At 40.8% G+C, this 20,966-nt stretch overlaps 1 protein-coding gene across 11 annotated transcripts in view; it reads left to right on the plus strand.

The window, feature by feature from the left end:
• sash1a (SAM and SH3 domain containing 1a) overlaps window positions 1-20,966 on the plus strand; it is a 249,324-nt gene that overhangs the window by 189,976 nt on the left and 38,382 nt on the right. For 8 of the 11 annotated variants that reach the window (XM_032542209.1, XM_032542200.1, XM_032542199.1 and 5 more), the window contains one exon: window positions 16,039-16,167. In XM_032542209.1, coding sequence (XP_032398100.1) covers window positions 16,123-16,167 — 45 coding nt within the window. In that variant the 5' untranslated portion in view covers window positions 16,039-16,122. Of the gene's footprint in view, window positions 1-6,651; window positions 7,358-7,449; window positions 7,693-16,038; window positions 16,168-20,966 lie in introns of those variants that run through there. The other 3 variants (XM_032542205.1, XM_032542206.1, XM_032542207.1) reach the window with 2 other exon arrangements.

A 20,966-nucleotide genomic window follows, 5' to 3' on the forward strand; every position in this document is an offset into this window, starting at 1 on the left:
CAACATCTGTCCTTTCAGTCGCGCCTGATTAAAACACTCTGGAATTTCAGTTCACACACTCACACACACAATAGTGTAACATAATCACCTAGCACATGACCACGGAGGCATACACTGCGTGGAGAATCTGGGGATCCAGGGCTTAGCAAAAATATGCTTTGTTTATATATCAGCGTTTTTACACAAAGCACATGAAAGGGACCTGCAATACCACTGCATTAATAAAAGCATGGATTACTATTTGTAAATCCTACCCGGAAATGCTTGTGTCTGTGGGAGGCAGAATAGAATGTATGTATATAGAAACTCTAAATGCATATGTCATTGAGCTAGAGAGTGTGCCCTTGAGTAGAAACCAGCCAACACATACAGAACTCTTAGAAATAAATTCCAAATTCACTCAAAAAAAAGGATGTGAACAATTGCAGTGAAAATGTTTTGTCTGAGTTAAGAGGTGTCAGCGGGTCATGTTGTTACAAACCTTGAGAGACTTCCTTTATCCTCACTGCGTCTCAGTGACACTGATAAATTGTGTTATTTATTTCTTGGCCCTGGATTCCTGCATTACACTGACACCATCACAGGATATTGTGTTTTGTTCCGTAGGTGCAGGTATACAGACTTGACGTGCTTTCTTCGGCCCCACACCCAAATTGATTTTTTCCACTGACATATCGTACATTGTGCGAGCTGTTTGAGAAGTCCTGACAGACAGTGTATATTGTGTGTACAAACAGCAGACCTTTTATCTCTTTTTCTGTATCACTGTGTTCTCCCTGTTGCCCATGCATATCACTTTGAGTTTATCTCACACTCTCCCCACTGTCTCCCTCTTCCTTTCTCGCCTCTCTCTCTCTTTGCCTCAATAATTCCTGTGTTGATATTTGAAGTCTCCCCTAGCTTTCTAAAGACTCCAGTGTTCCGGTTGACCACCCTATGAAAAGTAATACCTAGAGCACACAAACGGCAAGCGCCAGGCATTTCATTATTACTCCCTGAAAGTATTGTTTTCAGTGGAAAGACCACTGTGTTGATTTAATTTAATGAGTTGCTTAGCTGGGGGAGGGGACCCAGGCAACAGTAATTAGTTGTCATGCTAATTGGGTTTGTGTGATAACTCCCACACAAGAATCAGTGGCGTGTGAAGCACTGTGGGGCTGGCCCAACCGCCTACTCATCACACACAATACATTCATCACACATAAACACACATATATGCACACACAAAAATAAGAATAACAAATGCTCACGTCCAGATTGTTTCAAAGAAAATGCCTCGGGACTGACAAGCCTTTGATCCATCGACTGAGCGAAAAATAATGATGTGAAAATCTTGATCCCAATTATTCACTAAGAGAAGGCCCTCTGACAACCTGAGATAAGAGTTCAAGACATTCGATCCAATAAAGCTTTGGGTATAAACCTGCAAATGTTGATTTGGCAAAAAAGGAAGAAGACGTATCGAAACATTGGGTAAGAAAAAGGTTGATGAAGATATGGTAATCAGAGCAAAAAGAGAGGAGGTGACTACAACCTTGTTGCTTCAATGTGAGGAGTTTATAGTGACCTATATTTTACATAGTAATATCATGAAACCATTATAAAGATGTAGTCTAACATTTACTGGAATAGAATAGGCTGCATACTATCCTTGAGGCATTAATCAGCATATGATGTAATTCCCAATACTGTCTACTTTGGGTGGAAATCCTGTAAAACTCTTATTTTACAAGGCCACATGTGTTGTAGAGTGGTCATGTAAAGCATTCCTCAAGTGCGTTGGTGGTGCCCTTGATGTCTGTCTACCAAGTTGTTAATCACTCTGGTAGCATGGTGCCTGACTCCCCAAGGGGCTATTTTTAAAGCCTGGGTCACTGACCTCCAGGAAGGGTCACTCTCACTATCAGGGGAGGTCCAGCTACTGCTTTGCTTTAATGCTGTCTGCATTCTTTTTCTATCTCTATCTCCTTTTCTCCCCATACCAGTCTCTGAGTCCCTCTCCACTGTCTCTTTCCTTCTCTTCATTAAGTCCTAACAACTCATGGTTAGAACTAAGTAGGTTTTACTATTCATTTCCTTACAAACTTTACATAATAATGTAACTTTTATCTAAAACTATCTGCTATTATGTGACCGGCCTGAAAGATTCCACTGCAGTCTTCTCTCACTCTCGGCGCTTACCCACTGCTAGTACCAGCTCTGCTCTGTTCGGCTTGGCTTGGCTTGGCTCGGCTCGGCTCGGCTCAGCTCGGCGCGGCCGTAGTGCCCTGTCAAATTTTTATTGCAGGTTTAGTGCCGCCTCATGCGTGAAGCGAGCGCGGCTGGTCATTATACCGCCGCCGCAGGAAACTGCCCTGTCCTAATGAGAAACACACAGAGCGTGTGTTCTGGCGTTGCCACAGCCAGAAGACACATTTTGTTTCAAAAAAAGCTGGAGGCAGCAAAAAAAAACGCCCCTGGTTAAACTATTTAAAAATGGCCGTCTTACGCTAGCAATAATGACGCAGTGATTAGTGACGATTCTCTCTGTTTTTACGTTACCTTTTGGTATCACCTCAGCTTGCTTGGAACCTTGACAGAAGTGATACACAAAAAAAGTACTTGGTAGTAGCGAGTACCAACTTTTATTTAGTACTTTTTTTCATGATGGAAAAGCAAAGAAGTCAAGATGAGTTGAGCGGGTACCATGTAATGGAAAAATGCCATATCTGACTCCTCCCTGACCTTTATATTGCATTTGCTTCTCCTCGCCATGCTCTGTTCTACTTTGCGTCATCACCCGTATGAGTGTGTTTCTGCCCGCTTTTGTGATAATCTTGCTGAGTCGTCAGCAGTGTAAAATGAAACCTTACTGTGATACACTGTAATCCATGTGTGTCTCGACAGTAGTTTATCTCAGCCTTTTAACATTATTTAGCCTGTGGGAGTGTTTGAGTGGTTAATGAAAAGACTTAGTGGGAGATTAGTTGATTCTTTGTAGATGTAAGTTCCCTGCAATGATACACTGCAACAAACCTGCTCTTTCCTGAGTTTTTGTCTTGTCCTAACCTGTTCTAAAGGATTTCTTCCCGTTCTTACAAGTCCTGTAAATTTAATCACTGCCAATGTAGTATATATACGACGTTCCACTTCCAGGATCGCTCTTGTCCACCGGATGCCATTCTTTTCGGATGTCCCGTTACCTTATGCTTTTTTTGTGTTGGAATTTTAAACTCCAGTGGATTTATGAGGACTATGGTTAACTGCTCCTCAGATCACTGCAGGGTAAATCCAGACAGCTAGCTAGCTAGACTACTTGTCCAATCTGAGTTTTCTGTTGCATGACTAAAACTACCTTTGAACGTGTACATGTTCCACCAAAACTTCTCACAGCCATTTTGTAGCGGTATTGTGGCTCCGCTTGGTGCTTAGCACCGTCCAAAACAATTGTGATTGGTTTAAGGAAATGCCAATAACCAGAGCACATTGTTCTCCCAGCTCCCATTTTTTTTCTTTTCTTTTTTTTATTATTTGTTTTGTTTATACAGGCTTGTTTTTTAATGATTTATATTGAGCAAATAGTAACACATATCACATCACGGCTTTGGCACATAAAACGGCTGTCTGATATAAAAGCTTCCTGGCTCACTCTAGAGGGTTTCCTGCTTCTTTCCAAACCTGGTGACACAGTGTAATTTTCCTCCCATCCCACAGGAACCCAGCAGAATCAGCGCAGGAGAAGAAGAAGAAGATATGAAAAGACAATAAAACTCTTAATATTAGATATGAGAAGAGATGAAAGAAGATGGGAGAAAGGCGATAAAAGTGTCAAAATAACTTTCATACTTAAAATCCATCAGGATGCAGTCCAAGACCTGAGCCTTTCAACACTACGTTCAAAGTAACCCACGCTAGCAATTTATATTCATGACATCATCCTTTTCACAAAAGAGCCCCCTATATACTTTGAGAACTGTGAAAATACATTTAGCGCTCAGTGCCTACTTTCAGGACGGATTTATTGACACTTTAATTGGTTGCAAGCAAATCCTCTTTGTTTTTATATACTCCGTTGCCCTCATTTCTGACCAAATGTTCACATATTATCCAAAGAGCTGATGAAAGGAAACAACTCTCTTGACATGTAATACATTGACAATGAGCTTATTGGTGAAAGAATTAGCAAGTGACTTTTGTTTCCTCTTGTCTGGCAACGTGACACCTTGATTAGTGCTTAGTGGGAAGAGAGAAGGGGAAAGGTGGCATCTCCAATCACACACACACACACACACACACACACACACACACACACACACACACACACACACACACACCAGCAGTGTTTGATGAGTGTACACTGAGTCAACAGGCTTCCTGCTCTCCTCATTGATGGTACAGTTTGATCCCTCTGTTTGAGTTTCTCCAGGTGGGATCACACCGTCTTGTATTTGGCTAAGGGTTTTTTTGGCAGGAATTGTGGTGTGTTGGTGTGTGTGTGAGCGTGACTTCAAACACCCCTATTTTAGCTGGAAGGAGGGGGAGGACCAGGGTGGGGTCTCAAAAAACATAGTCATCATTCTTAGGAGACTGATGGACAGTGCAGTGATGTATTGGCAGTATGGACACCCACACACACACACACTAGCAGTCCTACAACTTGCTGCTGCTGTCAACCTGAGGTCAGAGATGAGGACCTGAGGTCGGCGGGGCAGACCCCCGGGTTGTTGACTCACCGGCCAACAAAGCTGCGCTTGTTTGAGCGTGTGTTCTGTGTGTTTAGATTGCAAGCAGGATACTGCTAACCAGCTGCTGCTCATCCAAAGGCTGTAAAATTCATTGTTCACCTACACACACTTTGAACCATGATATTATATATAAAGGAACAATCAGTGCCAAAACAGTGGAGTAACTTGGGTGAGGAATTCAGATTTTGGTTGCATGGGTACACCACTTAAATCCAGATTGAAGTGTCTTGACAACTACTTGAAGGATTACAATGACATTTTATTAAGACATTCATGATCCCCAGAAGATGAATATTCCCGACTTTGGTAATTCTCTGACTTTTTCTCTGGTGCCATCATCAGGCCAAAGTTTGTCCAATACTTTGGTTTACGACCTGCAAAACTATGGACTTTCCCATCAGCCACAGCCATATTAGGAGTTTAGTTTTGCTAATTAGCAAATGCATGCTAACCCGCTAAATTAAGAAGGTAGACATTATACCTGCTAATCATCAACATCATTGCAAGATTGTTGGCATGCTGTTGTGAGCAGTTAGCTCCTAACTCTGCTGTGCCTAATTACAGAGTATCTGTGAGTCTTGTTTCAAGCATAAATATCTTTATAATACTCGTGCTGCAAAAATGCAACAATTTCAGTGAAATGTGTGGAAACCTTTTGCACCCTGCATAATCCACAGTAGGCCGCCTATTACATTTCTCCTTGCACTACAGGTGAAACCGTAGCTTTGGGGATTATGTAACTGATCACCTATTACATGGTTACAGAAAGGAATGTGTGGTAAAAGTTGTTTTTGGTCTGTTCTATTTCCTTTTTGGGTTATGTTACTTGTATGTATGTTCACATTGCATGTGGTGTTGTAGGCCGATCTGGTAAACAGCAGGTGAAGCAGCATTTTTGATTGGCTTGGAACCACGGGGAAGGGAGAGCTGAGTGTAGAGTTGAATTTGAACATGTTGAATCTTACTCTCCGTCTCTCTCTCTCCATCTCTCTCATCCGTCTGGCGTCTATCACAAGACCTAGCAGCTGTTGCAGCTCTGAGAAAATGGGCTTCTGACCATCTACAGGGAGAATTAGAAACAGACTTCTTCATTACAATAGAGTGGCCTGCTGGTGGAGCGTAACAAATGGCTGATCAGATAGGATAGCTCTGCAATTTCATGCTTGTGCATAACGTGTTTCTTTTTATTTTATGTATTTAAATAAGCACAGAGGACATTGCTGTTACATTGTATGCTAACTGCTGTTTGTGATATGTGTATGTGTCATTTTTTTAAAACAAATTAAGCAGTTACAGACAACGTTTCATGTTTGTTTTTTGTTATCGTTCAGCATTTTATCCAGATTAATGCCAGGCGTATGTATCACCCCCTTAAAAACATTTTTCCCATGCGCTTTTTTTGTTTTTCACACCATTGTGTAAAGAATGTGCTTTGTTCACAATCCCTATTCAACTCTGGCTGGAGGGACGTATTGGTGGAAAGTTCTGTCAGCATGAGATAAAAACTTTTCTGGGCTGTTAAAAAAACAACCTTAAATGAGCTGTACTCCTGTAATAGCTTTAAAAGCATGTACTGATCTCAGGATAACCACAAAATCCTCATTTAAAACATTCATAGAAGGCAATAGGGACATCAGAATTACCATTAAGTAAGATTTGGTCAGCATGGGTACAGTAGACATTTGGAAATTCAATCACATATGGTGTTCAGGGTTAAACTAAACGTGTCACTGGTCAAATTATGTTACTCCAACAATTATAAGTCACGGTTTGAATAACTTCTCATAGGAGTTATTGGAATATTACTGATTCCTCAGTCAATTGAGTTAAATCCTGGCAATTGTGCTTCTGACACGGGACAAGTGTTTTTTTCTGCGGTGATGTTTTGTTGGGAGGAGTGTGTGAGGGAGAGAGAGTCGGCGGGTGAAGAGAGGGGGGAGGCGCAGTGTTTGGAGGATTTGCTCTGTGCTCCGGGCGTTCTCTCACTCGAAATCTTTAATGGAAATAAGCTTATGTGTGCTCGCTCTACTATTTTAGACACTTTTCTGTCACTCGTCGAGGGATTCAATTAACTTTTCGGAAACTTTTAGCCCACTTGCACGACATCTCCCGCGGTGTGGGGTTGATTTTATGACCGGGCACGGATCCTTGCAGTGCGGGCTGCGGAGCAGGGAACTCCCCGCAAGGAAGTTTTCAGACGAGTGACCTGTTAAGGGTTCAACACAACTCGAGGCCACCTTTCTTTCCTTTTTTGAGTTTTTTTAACTACTTGACATTCGACGCACGAGTTGTTGTGGGAGTTGCGTGACTATGTCAGGGCGCAGCGTAAGCATTAAACTTCGGATCGTGCCAAGCAATGTTGGAGCATTTCACCGGTGCGTCAAGGGCAACTTTCTCTAGGAGCAGGCTTGGCACTCACATCTCGGTACTGCTGGTGGTCAGGCCCCCGCCTGTGGGCTTGGATTCAAGCTTTTGCCCTAAACTGGTGTGACTGAACAACATATTCTAAAGTTATGGAAGGTGTTCAGGGGACCGGTGCGTCTTCCGATGAGCCTACCGATGAGCCCCGGGCAGGCAGCGCTGCTGCGTCCGACAGTTTTTCCCAACTGTGGACGGACGTAATGGGGATGCTGGTAAGTTGGTTTTTGGGGGAGGGGTGACAGGATCATAGACTGACATCATAGACTCACAAGTAACGGAGTGTTTTCACCCTCGTCCTCAAAGTTGACACTGATTTGCCGAATGAGAGATTGTGTATCCAACCGGTGGGTGCATGCTAATCACGCATCAAAACAACTCTCAGCAGCGCAGTGCGTCCTCGTTGTAGGCCCGAGGTTCAAATGGACCAGCACTAACACGCTCCTGGTCTGGGATTCATTCAGGTGTGTTAGTTGGACGCTGCTAAGGACGAATTCAAGCTGTTGAGTCGGTTGGATCTCGATGCAAACAAGAATCGTGTGAGATAATGGTATGCTACGGATTTTAACCCTTTGTGGGCCTGCTGTGTTTTGTTTGCTGCCATGTTCTCTGTGGTTTTTGAGCATTTGGTGTACAGCTACATTCAGTACGTTTGCACGCACACCAATTTTCCACTGTTATTCTGAATTTGATACATGTCATGTAAACAGCATATTCCGGTTGAATAGGCTTATTCCTATTAAGGCGTTTTTCTAAAAATAGCATTTTCCGATTAAGACGTGGGTTATTATTCGGGTTTTAGAGGCTTTCTTTGGACATGTATACAGCACATTCGGAATATGCGTCTCAATTGAGCTATACGGCTATTTTTCTCCAAGTTAAACATGATTTTGTCGCTAAGGCCTGCAGCTGAGGAGATGTGTTGTGTCTGCATTGTAGACTGGATGATAACAGTGCCAAACATACTAGAAATTCTCATTATTAGTGATGCTTTGGCCTCCTGATGTCTCAGAGATCACTAGACAATGTGGCTATCAGGAAAATATTGAAACATTTTACTAATTTACATATTAATGTTGTTAGATGATTTCCCACAGTGTTTCAGCCCCCCCTACTTGATGATAAGATATTGTAAATGCCGTGGTTTCTTTGTGATTTGCATTATCCCCCTCCAGGGAGAGTCTGATTTACTGTACCTTACATGTTTGTGCCTTTAATGCTTGGGACTTTGGAGATGCTGTATGTTGTTACAACACTCTTTTGTTTGGCAGGCCATGGGGTCTGATTGATCTGCTGACCAAATGTGTTGCAATCACTTCCACTCTGTTAAAGACAGAGGTGTTAATTTGGTTTGGTCTGGCACTGTGTGTGTGTGTGTGTGTGTGTGTGTGTGTGTGTGTGTGTGTGTGTCTGCGTCTGCATCTGCGTGTGTGTCTGTCTGTGTGTATACACTGGTTGGGAGGCCCAGGCAATTTAACCAGATGCTCTTGAGGCAAATGTCTGCAGGGCTGGGCTCTTCTTCAATGTTTTTCTCCTTGAGTTGAAACACACATTCAAGCACACCACACTTACACAACATAAATTGTTCTCAACATAATAAGTAAATGCATCTTTTTCTTTGCTAACATCATGGTTGAAGATCATTAACTAATGGTAATATTACTTTTAAGTAGCTGTCTATTCTGCCAATAAATATTCTGCAGCACTCATCTGAAGTTAAGTTTAAAGTAATCTGCCATCTTGCCAGCAGACAAAGCACACTCATGTTATTTCAAAATCACTGACCTCAGCTTTTGGTGAAATCTTATTCCACGTACTGTATCACTTTACATGTGTATGCCTTGAATCTTTGGAAGGCTTGGATAGCTATGACCATCTTATTTTCCTAGAAAACTATACTGGAAATGGTAGAATTGTATCTTCTTGGCTTTTTTTCAAAAGTTTAGCAGGTCAGTTTGTCATACTAGAACTAACTGCTCGACAACCATGATAATGCACAATTTTCTGTTGAACTCTTTTCTCCCAAAGTGAATGGACTTTGGGTGATGATGAGTTGATGGCAGCTAGCTGGTATAATTTACGTAGATATAATGTTTTCCAGTAAAACATTGTCATTTATCTGCAGTATTCATGAGTTTGTGCATAAGTAGACAAGATATTTTCACTGCTATAGAAATGTATTTTATTTGTTCATCAATGAGAGTCAATGAGTCACAAAGTCTTCTAAATTGCCCTTTATATAATGATCTTAATCCTTAACTGTGTTCAGTTAGTGAGTGAGTCTTTTGGCTCCTATCTTTAAGCACATGAAGTACATCTACCTCCTCAAAGTAAAATGGATCTGCTATATATAACCACTGCCCTATGACTTTCAATGGCTTTTGTTTTGGTTGGGACCCTACTTGTACTGTATATGGGAATGCCCTTTTTAAAATTTGGGATTGCCCCAAGCCTGTTGGTTCAACTTTAAATCACTGTTGCGCAAATGTGTTTGGTCTTGGATCCTCACATGTGAGAACACCCTGATAAAGATCTGGTTAACATGCTTACTGTCTGTCATGGGTTACTATATGTTTCAGCAAACTCAAGAACTACTCTTAACACTCAAGTGCAAATAAGCATTAAAACAGCCACTGTAAAAGAGGTTTGTCCATATAATGTCATCCACATTTGCTCCTTCAACTGAGTCTTTTTCTGAGGGGGCATTATCTTTGAGGTCAACCATACACAGCAGCCTGTTGCGGAATGTGTTTAATAAGAATACCTAAGCAAGTAAGCCAGTCATTTATTTGTGGTTGAAGCCGAGTAAATAGCACTTGAGCTAATTAAGACTCAAAGGCAGTTTATGACGGAATGGCACGGGATCTAGCCTACAGATCTAAGTGGTGGGATTTACAGATGTCTGAATAAGGATTTGCTTCTAGTCCCACCCCACTTTTGGAGATGTGATGGTTTTTCCTCAGATGTTAACTTTCCTTATTGAATGTTAAATAAGCAACATATTATGAGTTTTCTGTATTGGCATGATGTGTTTTGAAGGGGTACATCTGTACAGACTTTAAGATCTCTGTAATAATAACTTCCAGTTTCATTCCATTGCTTTGCCTTTATTAAAAGTTCTATGAATCTGTGGGGTTTAGTTTTATCTGGAATGATTAATGTGTATCTCCTCTACATTGTAGAAATACAACATGCCTTTAGTCAGGACAGGTTTTTAATTGAGCTCCTTCCTAGTCAATTGCATAACAAACTTGGACAACTTACACAGATATCATTATTACTTTTGGTGTAAGGAACCATAGTTGGCCCGTACGGATCAACACTCATGATTCATAATGCATGTAAACCGCGGATTAATTGCAAAGTTTAACCATAATTATAGTTTGGAATTATTTTTTTCTATTCCTTAAAGTAGGCTGGCTAATTTCTATGGAGGGTTGCTGAGAAAAGACACAGGCACACAATTTTCTGTTCACGTGAACGGGGCATGTTAAAATCAGCTGATAGTTTGTCATGCCTAATGGAGAAGCAGAAGAACTTGAAAAGCCTTGACGCCGGCTACAGAGCTCTGTTGTATCAGCGGCAGTTGGTAGTTAAGTTACCCGAGAATAGGGGGCTTGTTAAGTTTAGGAAAAAGATTGTGGTTTGGATTAAAATACTCCCAAGGAACACGCATTTCTGGGTTGAAAGTCCTTTGTTCGGAAAGCCTCGGCTTGAACGTATTGTGTAGTTCTTTAAGTAATAAATGGAAAGCGTTTTTTTAAAACAAATATTGTCCCCTTTTTTTGTGCTGATTGGAACATGTATTTAATCTACGAGATTCAACACCTGGATCCGAACCGTGAGTTTTGTGATTTGTGGCACCCCTAGTTATTAATCATTCACTCCTCTAAAAGAAACCAGTCTTCCCGCTTTTGCTTAAAAGGAGCCGAGGCCTTGTGGAAATATTTTACTTGCCTGCAAGGAATCCTTTTCTGTTTGTTTCTGAGAGTTTTGTGGTGTTTCACACAGTGTGGGTGGAAGTTTGTCCATTTGGAAAACCCGTATTATGTACTAGACAGAGCTCCAGCTCTTGACCTAAGGATTGGATTCAGCTCTCGAGACATGAATATTGATTGTGTCTGGGAAACATATGGTTAGATGAGGTGATCTTTATGTGCTTCCTCCCACATAGCACTTCATACGGAGTGGCAGCATATGCTCCAGTTAGCTAGGCCACTTTACATCTCTGCCAATAATGGTCTAACACAGTCTGACATAGCCGTATTTTGTCTATTGTTGCAGAGTCCAACTCAGCTCACTCCTCCTTTGCTTCCCCTCCATGACGGGTGTCATTATTGAGGTCACACAGAGATCTGGCAGGTTTCCTCTGTTGGGACGGCAGAGCACTGTTCTGCTCAAGCCACGGATATCCTCAGGAAGCCCTCTAAAAGGAGGTGGGCTTTGTCCCCTGGCCTCATCTTCCTCGACAGTCTTCCCCCTTTGGCTCCCATGGCAGACACTACGTCTTTTAGTCAGATGTCTACTGGCCCTATGTTTTGTGGAATCCTCCACCACAGTACATCCAACATTTTTTCAAAACTCCTGTACTTTCATCCACCTGTCTTCACTTATCTTTTTCCACATTTCTCACATCAAACTTTGCTTATCGTTCTTTTTCTTGTCTGTATTTTATGATAGGTTGGCAGTTTGGTACACTACTGCAGTAGTCCATGGAAAAATGGGGATGATCAAATCTTTTCAGTTGGAGGAGCTGGGGGAAACTGGGTGGATAGAGGGCTGGGCGGAGAAAGGGATGGATTACCTACTATTGCTTTTATAATGAGTTGTGTTGGTACTGTTGGACAGGCGCTCTCTCGCATGGGTTGGGTTGAAGCTGGTGTATCCATGACTTAGGGTGAATACGGATAATTCTATGGATTCATTTTTTGATGAAACTTTAGAAGAATGCCACACAATACAAGACAGTGTGTGGCAATTTAAACCTGCCACACCCGTGCTGAGGTTGCGTAGCAAGTGAAAGTGATCATACCACTGACGTTCAAATATTGCATCAGATGCGTGGCTCTATTGTAAAGTGTTGTCATTATTCTTTCCTCAAGAGAATGGGTAGTCACCAGGCCAGCCCTGTAACAATGGTTAATACCATGTACAACTACCATTCAACCCATTGAGGAATGTGAGCCCAAAGGATAGACCAGAACAAACATGTTAGGCCCAGTGCTAATGACTTTTGGCCTTTTGGCCTGTCTTTCTCTCTGGTTATAATAAACAAGTGCTTTCTTTGAGAGACTTTGCAACATCTAACATGATGTGAACACTTGAATTGAGTGTGACTTGATTGTGAGATTAGCTGTGCAAATTGGCAGTGATTCCTTAGCACGCAAGGAGGCCTAAGTTACCAGTGCTCTGCATGCTGGCTGTGGAATTTTTTAATAACTTTGCAAAAGATTGCTTTAGTGGATTGCCATTCATGAATTAAAATTTAAGAAAGAACAGCTTTACTCAAAATATTGATTTTTGTGAAACATAAAGTCTGTGTGTGAATGCTATACAGGCCCAGTAGTTCACAGATGGTATAATCTATAGAACTATAATTGTAGCTATAGTGTTGAAACATTAGATGTAGGTTTTAACACAGTACACAGGATTGTCTCTTTTCTTAAACTGATGCTGCTTTTTACTGATATAAGGAAAGTCTGAAGAGACAACTTTCTGTGGTTGTGAAAATGCCAGGAATGCCGTGGCTAATTGATTAAGCAAGCAGAGACTACTGGGTCCTAATGCTGTTTGCAACCATGCTGCCTTTTGTGAGCATATATATTTATATTCCAATACTAAAGCAGAGAATATTTTATTTGTTTTTCACAAGAGACGAGATGAATCGTATTCATATCTTGGAATTCTGGCATGGATGTTAATTCATTTCTCCAATGCAATGTTGAATAAATATTGTGTAAATCACTTGTTTATGGATCAGTAGCAATCCTATCAAACATTGTTGAAATATTTATCCACTGTGGTGCAATACCGGTAATTTTTATTTTGCTGCCACTAACTCAGTTATTATTAAAACAAGTGTCTTCTACAGCGATGTCCCAGATCATTTCTCAGAATCTTTTCTTTGCTTGCCCAGTCTTGGAACAGAAGTGAAATGCAACACACTTTTGTTCACAGTTTTGTCTGACAAATTTCAGCTGCACATTAGGAACAGCAATCTCGATCAAGAAGGCTTGAACAGTAAATGACACATGCACACTCTTTACTATAAATACACGCAAAGTCACCCACACATTTTTGCTTGGGTGTTTTTTTTTTGTATGCCTATTGTTGCTATTGTTCCAGTCAACTGGGAGTTGGCCTCCCTGGCATCCAGGGCGGAGAAGCAGTTACATCAGCTAGTATTAGCCTCCATTTCAACCATACCTCCATGAAACTAGATGTGTTTATTATGTATATAGATGTGTTTTTTTATATATATATATATATATATATTATATTTTTTTTTTTTTTTTTTTTTTTTAACGGATATTTTTAGAGTGAGCACTGTTTTAAGTGGCCCATATGCTTTCCAGGTCAGATAAGCTGTGGCCAATTTAATACTCATCCTTAGAATCTCTCTAATAGATGCAAATAATTTTCCCTAACTCCAGATTTTTTTATCCCCCCTCACCCTACAGCTGCCCTAGTCAGTATCCCACAAATCATCTCTTGTCCAGCCTCCACTCCAACCCACTGTCCACATTTCCAAACTGGATGTGTGGACCACTGTCAAATCCCTCCATGCTCTTCCACCTACACTCCCACGTTGACAGATTCCCTTTAAGATGTGAACCAACTCTCGCTCATCTGCTGACACACACATGGTCAAACAACCCATGAAAATAATTGGTTTTCCATTCTTTACTCGTTCCCTAATTTTCTCTGCTGTGATTCTCCTAAAGGCATTTTTCACTCACCGCACTTGTTTTAATGTGCTGTCTAATCGTGAATATATAACACTGAGCATATCCAGTTTATTACAAGGTGGTAGTGGAGGTGGGCTACAGAGTCAGCTGCTGTTGGACCCCAATGAGCTCAAACCACTGGAGAATTGGAGGAATCCCAGTTGTCTATGCACACACACACAACTGTTTGCATGCACCGATTCACATCAATCTGAGAACAGCAAAGCATGTGCAGCTTTACCTGTCCACAGCAGGTTTGTGTTCCGATGGAAGTGGGGCCAGAAATATAGCAAAGCTTCAATAATTAATTCTGATGCTATGACCTAACTAACACCAACTGTATATGCCCTGTCAATCAAGAATTTGTGTAATCTCAGGACAGGGTTCATTCTTATCTTCCGGATGTGGCAAATAGATCAGCACAACCATGGCATGTTTTTGGTGATTAAAACATCTAGGAGTTTTGTAATGAGAGTGTGCTTTCAGTCAATGTGAGGAGTGAAGGGGAAAGCATGTGTCTGCTCGGGGAGTGCTCCCAACGGGAATCTCAGACATCTCGAACCATATGTCCGGCCAGAAACAGAATTTCTCAAGTAATGAGAGTGGGAGGACAGATGACATGAAACTGGACTTTTGAGACAGAATGTGTGTGTTTTTTTTATTTTTTTATATTCAGTGCGCAATCATTAAGTGCCCTTTCATAACTCCATTTACTGAGCTGTGTTGAATATGATTGGTCTGCCTCAGTTTGTTTTGGTCCAATGTTTTTGAAATCTCTTGCCTGTGTGTTTGTGTGTGAGAGTGTGAGAGTGAGACTCACAGGGATCCATTCATTTGTGGCCTGGCACCCAGATAGGGAGTCCGGTTGAGAAAGAGACTAAGAGAGACTGTTCGAACCCTACACAGTGACTCAATGCTAGCTGTCTGCCTGGCACAGATTAGATCAACACTGATGAATATTCAACAGTTTGCCATCACTGACAGAAAGGCCTACATTTTTACCAAAGCAAGAGTTGAGTGTTGCTCTATTCAAGGAATAAATTAATTTCTCAGAATGCTTCTGGTCTGATGGAGGTCTTTTTTTTTTTTTTTCTTTAAACATCAGTCTATATTCCAAACCTAAAACGCAGACTGACCCTAGCTAACTTATTGATCAAGCTTTATGATTCAGGCCCCTTTGGCTGACAGTTTATATTCGCTGACTGGTTCATAGAAACCAAGTTTAGACCTTACTCAGAGGTCACACTCTATCCAAAACGGATTCTGTTAGGTAATGTCTTCACTGTTTGGAGCACAGCTTCCTCCCTCAATTCTACACACGTATTCCATACAAAGACAGGAACTTTGCTGATCTAAACTACAGCTAACCGGAAGCATGTGTTTGGGTTGAGTTTGGTGAATGTTTGAGGAGGCAAAGGCCATCCTTGATATGAGCCTCAATAATATAGAGACCTTTCATTGAGTGGTATTTTTAGGATTTCTGTTTGTATGGAATATGTTTCGGGAACAACAAGTGCCTCAGTACATATGTCCTGATGAGTGATTATGTTTCTATACCTGTGCCACCGTCAAGCCATGCCACTTTTACCCAAATGCATGCCTAGAGGTCCCTTTTATACTCCACTAATTGTAAGTGTATGTGACAGCGGTTTAGTTGTGCTGTAAATGGATGGAGACGGGTGTGCTTTTCACACAGTGTACTGACTTGTGGTCTTCTTTTTCCTTACGTGAAGTACTAGTGGGATCCTAAAGTGATATAAGCTGCATGAAAGAATGAATAATAGAATATACTGTTTTTCTTTTGTATGTATGTATGTGACGTTTTTTACGTGATTCACCAAATAACAAATTCTCTAAATTTGCAAATAATTTTAGTTTTAGATTATCAGCTTTTCTTTCTTGGTACACCGTAGTTCCCAGGCTAAACTATTCTCTCTTTGTCTTTGCAGGATGGTTCTCTGGGCAACATAGATGATCTTGCCCAGGAGTATTCTGAGTACTACAATACCTGCTTCAGTGACGTCAGTGACCGCATGGAGGAGCTACGCAAAAGACGAGTCTCCCAAGAGCTTGACATGGTAAATGAAAACTCCCAACACGTAAAAAATAAATAAATGTTTGAGCAAAAACAGCTGTCTGCTGGAACATTTCTCACTCTCTACCCAGTTTGCATGCTTCTAAAGTGCTTTGGACAAATTATAATTTTTTTTGCAAATCCTCTAATAAGGACCCTAAAAATCCCCCTTTTGGAGTAGTCTCATAGCTTTACACAGTGTAATTTCCACAGTCTTAGCCAACAAACTGGGAAGGAACATCGGTGTCTGAACAAACATGAATGTGTGCTAAGGTTTAAGACTTTCCCCAAAGTCAGTATGCCTTTTCTGGATGTGAATGCAGGGGTGTTCTGGGGGTCCATAGAGGGGTGGTCCTTTTCACAAGGATGTAGGGTAGTGGGGCACCCCTTTGGTTGCCAAGCTGCACACAAATGTATGAAGGGAATGTTGCTGGTGCTGCTACGGAGGGCCTCACTCTGTGCAGCACACTACCACAGGTTGACAAATACAAGAGTTGTGTGTTATGCTGACTTCATAATTGCTCTATGACTTATTCATGGTGAATTTAATTGGTTTGAACCCTTAGAAAATGCTATTGCTGCTCAATTTCTAAAACAAATACATATGAAAAGTAGCCACATTTTCTGACTTAGACCAGGTGCTTCTCAACAGCGTAGATCTGCTTGAAAGAAAAATATCCAGCTTAAATAAAATGAGGCAGTTTGATGTCACAAACATAATAGCACTGCCTGACAAAATAATGATTCAGTTCTCCCTTTGCTTCATTGATATCGTGTTACCTCAGCTTTTCTTATTTTAGCCCCTGTCCAAATAGTCTCTGCTCATATATGTTTTGTCTGTCATTACTGGGTTTCCAGTTCAATAGGAGACATCTTCTGCTTAAAAGCAGCCATGTGGTTTTGGTTGGGTTGACAGGTAGAACTAGGATGGATAGCTGATTTATTGTGCTTTTCCTTTAATGACTGCAGGCAGACATCCTCTTCTCACAGCTTTCATGAGAGGTATTAGACAGCATAAATAATCATAGCAGTGGATACGTAGAGGCATTTTGATCATAGGTTAAGTGTTCTCTCTATGTAGCCGTCGTGTAATGTCTATGAAGGTTCTCAGTCATCCAGGTCCTAGTTATCCAGGGAAGGGTTAAACTCAAAGGTAACCAGACTTGGTTAAAAGGTGCTTTGACAGTTTGTGACTCCTTCGAGAGACTTCTTTAGTTAAAAATGTGTGTAATGTGTTTTACAGTAATATAGATAACCACTGGACATTTTATATTTTGGGAAGGTTTCATCCTGAGGAGATAAAACAGGGGAAGAGGAAGCAATCAGGGCAGATTTTGCAGCATGAGTGTTAGAAGAGTGTAAAAGAGCTGACTGGGCCCTGAGCCTGAAGCCCAGGACAGGAGGAGGATAAGGATGTGAACAGAGGAAGACGAAGGGAGGAGGATGAGGGGAATGAAGAGAAGGAGTGGAGAATGTAAGACCCTGCAGCTGTCCCAGCACTCTGCAAAGTTTGGCACCAAAATAGAGGAGAAGGGAAGAGAAAAACATGAAGAAAAGACTATAGGTCAGGCAACACCTTATTGAGAGCTCTTTAAAGTGCAGTATCAACCCACAATACTGAATATGGATTGAACTTTGCATTTCAGTTCAGTCCTTTTCTAAAATTAAGTTTGGGGAATATTCAAGACTAGAGCAGCCATTTCTACACTGAGGGTAAAAGTTGGTTGAGACAAAATTCCTTCTCTTAGGCAATATTTTCCCACTTGGCTTGATACCTTCATAAACTGAGAGGCTGTGGGACAGTATCTGTAAAATGAGAATAAAAAAGTGAAATGCATTGTGAGAGTAATACACAGGAGGAGAAGAGCAGAGCACGAAAGATGAAGTGAGAATAACTCTGGTGCAACGGACAGTCAGAAAGAGAGTAGCAAATAAATCTTGTATTTTTTTATTATGTCTACCCAGAAATCAGTGGCTTCAAGCCAACATTGTGCCGCCTCCCTCAGGACCAATAGCAGATGGTTAGAGAAGGTCAAAATGTCCAAGAGCCACGTTAATGGGGAGACATTTAGCAAGTTGTGCTCCTGAGGGACTTGGCCTTTAGGGAAAGACCTGTCACTTGTAAAGGGTACAGGATGGTGGGTGATGCAATCATGTCTCCACTCCATCCTGACCCACTCCCTCTCTAGTCATTACCTTTGTTTTGGTTTTTTTACAACTCAAAATTTATAGGTCAGTTCTTTTCTATTTTTGATGGATACCTCTAATCATTTCACGTCTCTCTCAAAAAAATTTTGAGACCCAAAAGGTTACTAAGTCACTCCAAAGTATGGGACAAAGGTCACCTTAGCTTTGACGTGTCCTGTTCTTCACACTCCAACTACAAAAGGAGGCAGAAGTCAAGATGAAAGAGGTGCTGGACAAGGTCAGTCCTAGTCCATAAGAGAGGAGTCTAAGGTTAAAGTATGACTGTTTACAATACATTTGGCAATTTGATTTTATAAAATAGTAAATAAAAAGCCCCAGTGTCTAGTTTAACTGTAGTCAATGTGGACAAACCAAAGAGAAAGAAGAAGTCCTCTTATTGACTGTTTCTGTTCTCCAAAACCTTGTGAAATTGACTCTAAGGCCAAAAATATTTGTGATCTTTTTTTTTTTTAAATGGGAACCTTTTGGTTTCTATTTGGGGGTTTTGGCCCCTTTTAAGAAATGTTCTTGCAACACTAACATTTTTCCAAAAATGCGTGGAGCTGCACATTTGTTTGTTTTCACTTGTTTTCACAGCATGTCTGCCAGCTCTTGAGGGGTCTCTCAATTAACAAAGTGACGGCTGTCTGTTGTGGTAAACGCTATTTGGAGCTGATGATAGAGGCTCTCTCAAAGATGACTATCGATGTACCCACTTCCTGCCTGGTCTTTGCTGAGTTGTTCCTCATCATCTTCATGTTAGTTTTGAGTAGTGGGGACACAAGGGTTTGAATAAACATCCCCCTTTGGGAATGTGACCTATGGATTAGTACTTCCATGCATGTTACCCAGCGCTCCTATATACAATGCAAGTTTGGATGGCTCTCACTGGCATGCTGCTTTGGTGGTGCACAGGCTTATTAGTGGAAGTGATAGAAGGTATTGAAATGGAGTAAAGAGTTTAGCAAATGAAACAAAACGTGTTGTTTCAAGTGAAAGGTCAGGCCAAAGAGTGAAAGTAAAGATTTAAATGACATTCAGAGCATTTACTGGTATTTTATATTGTTTAGCATTTGTTATATCTGCAATATCTGACCAAAACCACAAATAGTAGTTCAGTTGCGTTGATGCAATTCCTCTAATCAACATACACTGCAGAGATCTATACATTTTAGATCATCTTTTAAGCAGGCCTATGTTTTGGAAAATTGCTGTAATTTGTATAATTAAGTGTATAGTCTACTTGCATATCATTTCGTTTCCAGACTTCAACTGCAGAGAAAAGTAGTTTTTTGCCTTGTCCTTTTTAACTCTAATGCCTGCTCTTAAAGGAGAATTACGGTCGATTTTAACACGTAGCTCTGTTTTTTTTTTAAATTTGTAGTGAAGTCAGTGAGACAAACAAACAATCGGTGCTGCCTACACCGTGTTATCCTCCTGCTAGCGTTAGCACCCAACAGGCTTAAACAGGAGGGTGTTTTTAGCCTCTAAACATGTTCAAAATGTCATTACCAGTGCCTACCCATGTGAAGTGAAATGATTCCTTCTGAGTGAACACAGTGAATCTGATTGCTGTAGATGTGACAGAAAGGCATAAACGTTGTGACAATCGACTAGTGTGGACTTCACCAGAAAACAGGAAATAAACAGAGGGATAAATTAACACAACCTTTTTTGCATTTCTGTCACATCTACTGCAGTCAGATTCACTGTGTTCACTCAGAAGGAATCACTGCACATGCATAGGCACTGGTAATGACATTTTGAACATGTTTAGAGGCTAAAAACAAACCCTGTTTAAGCCTGTTGGGTGCTAACTCTAGCAGGAGGATAACACAGTGTAGGTAGCACCGATTGTTTTTTTGTCTTGCTACTGACAGCACTACAAATAATTTAAAAAAAAAAAACAGAGCTACTTACTGAAATCGACCGGTATTCTCCTTTTTAAGAGTGGTCCGTTTTTTCAGGACAAGCTACTTTTTTTTTTTTTACGGATGGGTTTAGGGTGGGAATAAATATTGCTTTTTTTTCACCCTGAAGCACCATTTCCTTTTGCCCTGCATGTGATTTATTTGTCAGTGAAACGTCTTCAAAATCCGGATATTTTTGGTAATTTCTTCACTTTCATGAAGTTCCGTAAGTAAACCTTTTAAGTTTGATCAATAGATAAATTCATCAAGACATAGAAGACAATTCTTTTTTTAGACAATTTATCAGATCTGTATGTACTCATTGTCTGTGACATGCTTTGGCTATAACATTGTAGTTGCTACTGAATGTGAAAATATTCCAAAACATGGAAATCAAAGCTCCAAGAGTTAGGCATGCAGAGACTGGTCAGATAATCCTTTATAGCCGACAGAGAAAAAACATCAAACTAGATATTAGCATGTCTTTCAAACCACAGCGATGGAATGGATGGTGTTCATCAAATATAAATCCTGATGTATGATTTTGGAATTTGTGGTTGTGGGGCGAATGTTTTGACACATTTCTACATGCTGTAAACCGTAATGAGAGATTGCAACAATATCCTTGGTAATATTCTTGACAGTCATTTTAAACTCGTGGATAAACAAGCCGGACTTGAAGAATAAAATTCTTTTGATGCTTTGG

This window comes from Etheostoma spectabile, chromosome 18 (assembly GCF_008692095.1).
Source record: "Etheostoma spectabile isolate EspeVRDwgs_2016 chromosome 18, UIUC_Espe_1.0, whole genome shotgun sequence".
NCBI classification, from domain to species: domain Eukaryota; kingdom Metazoa; phylum Chordata; class Actinopteri; order Perciformes; family Percidae; genus Etheostoma; species Etheostoma spectabile.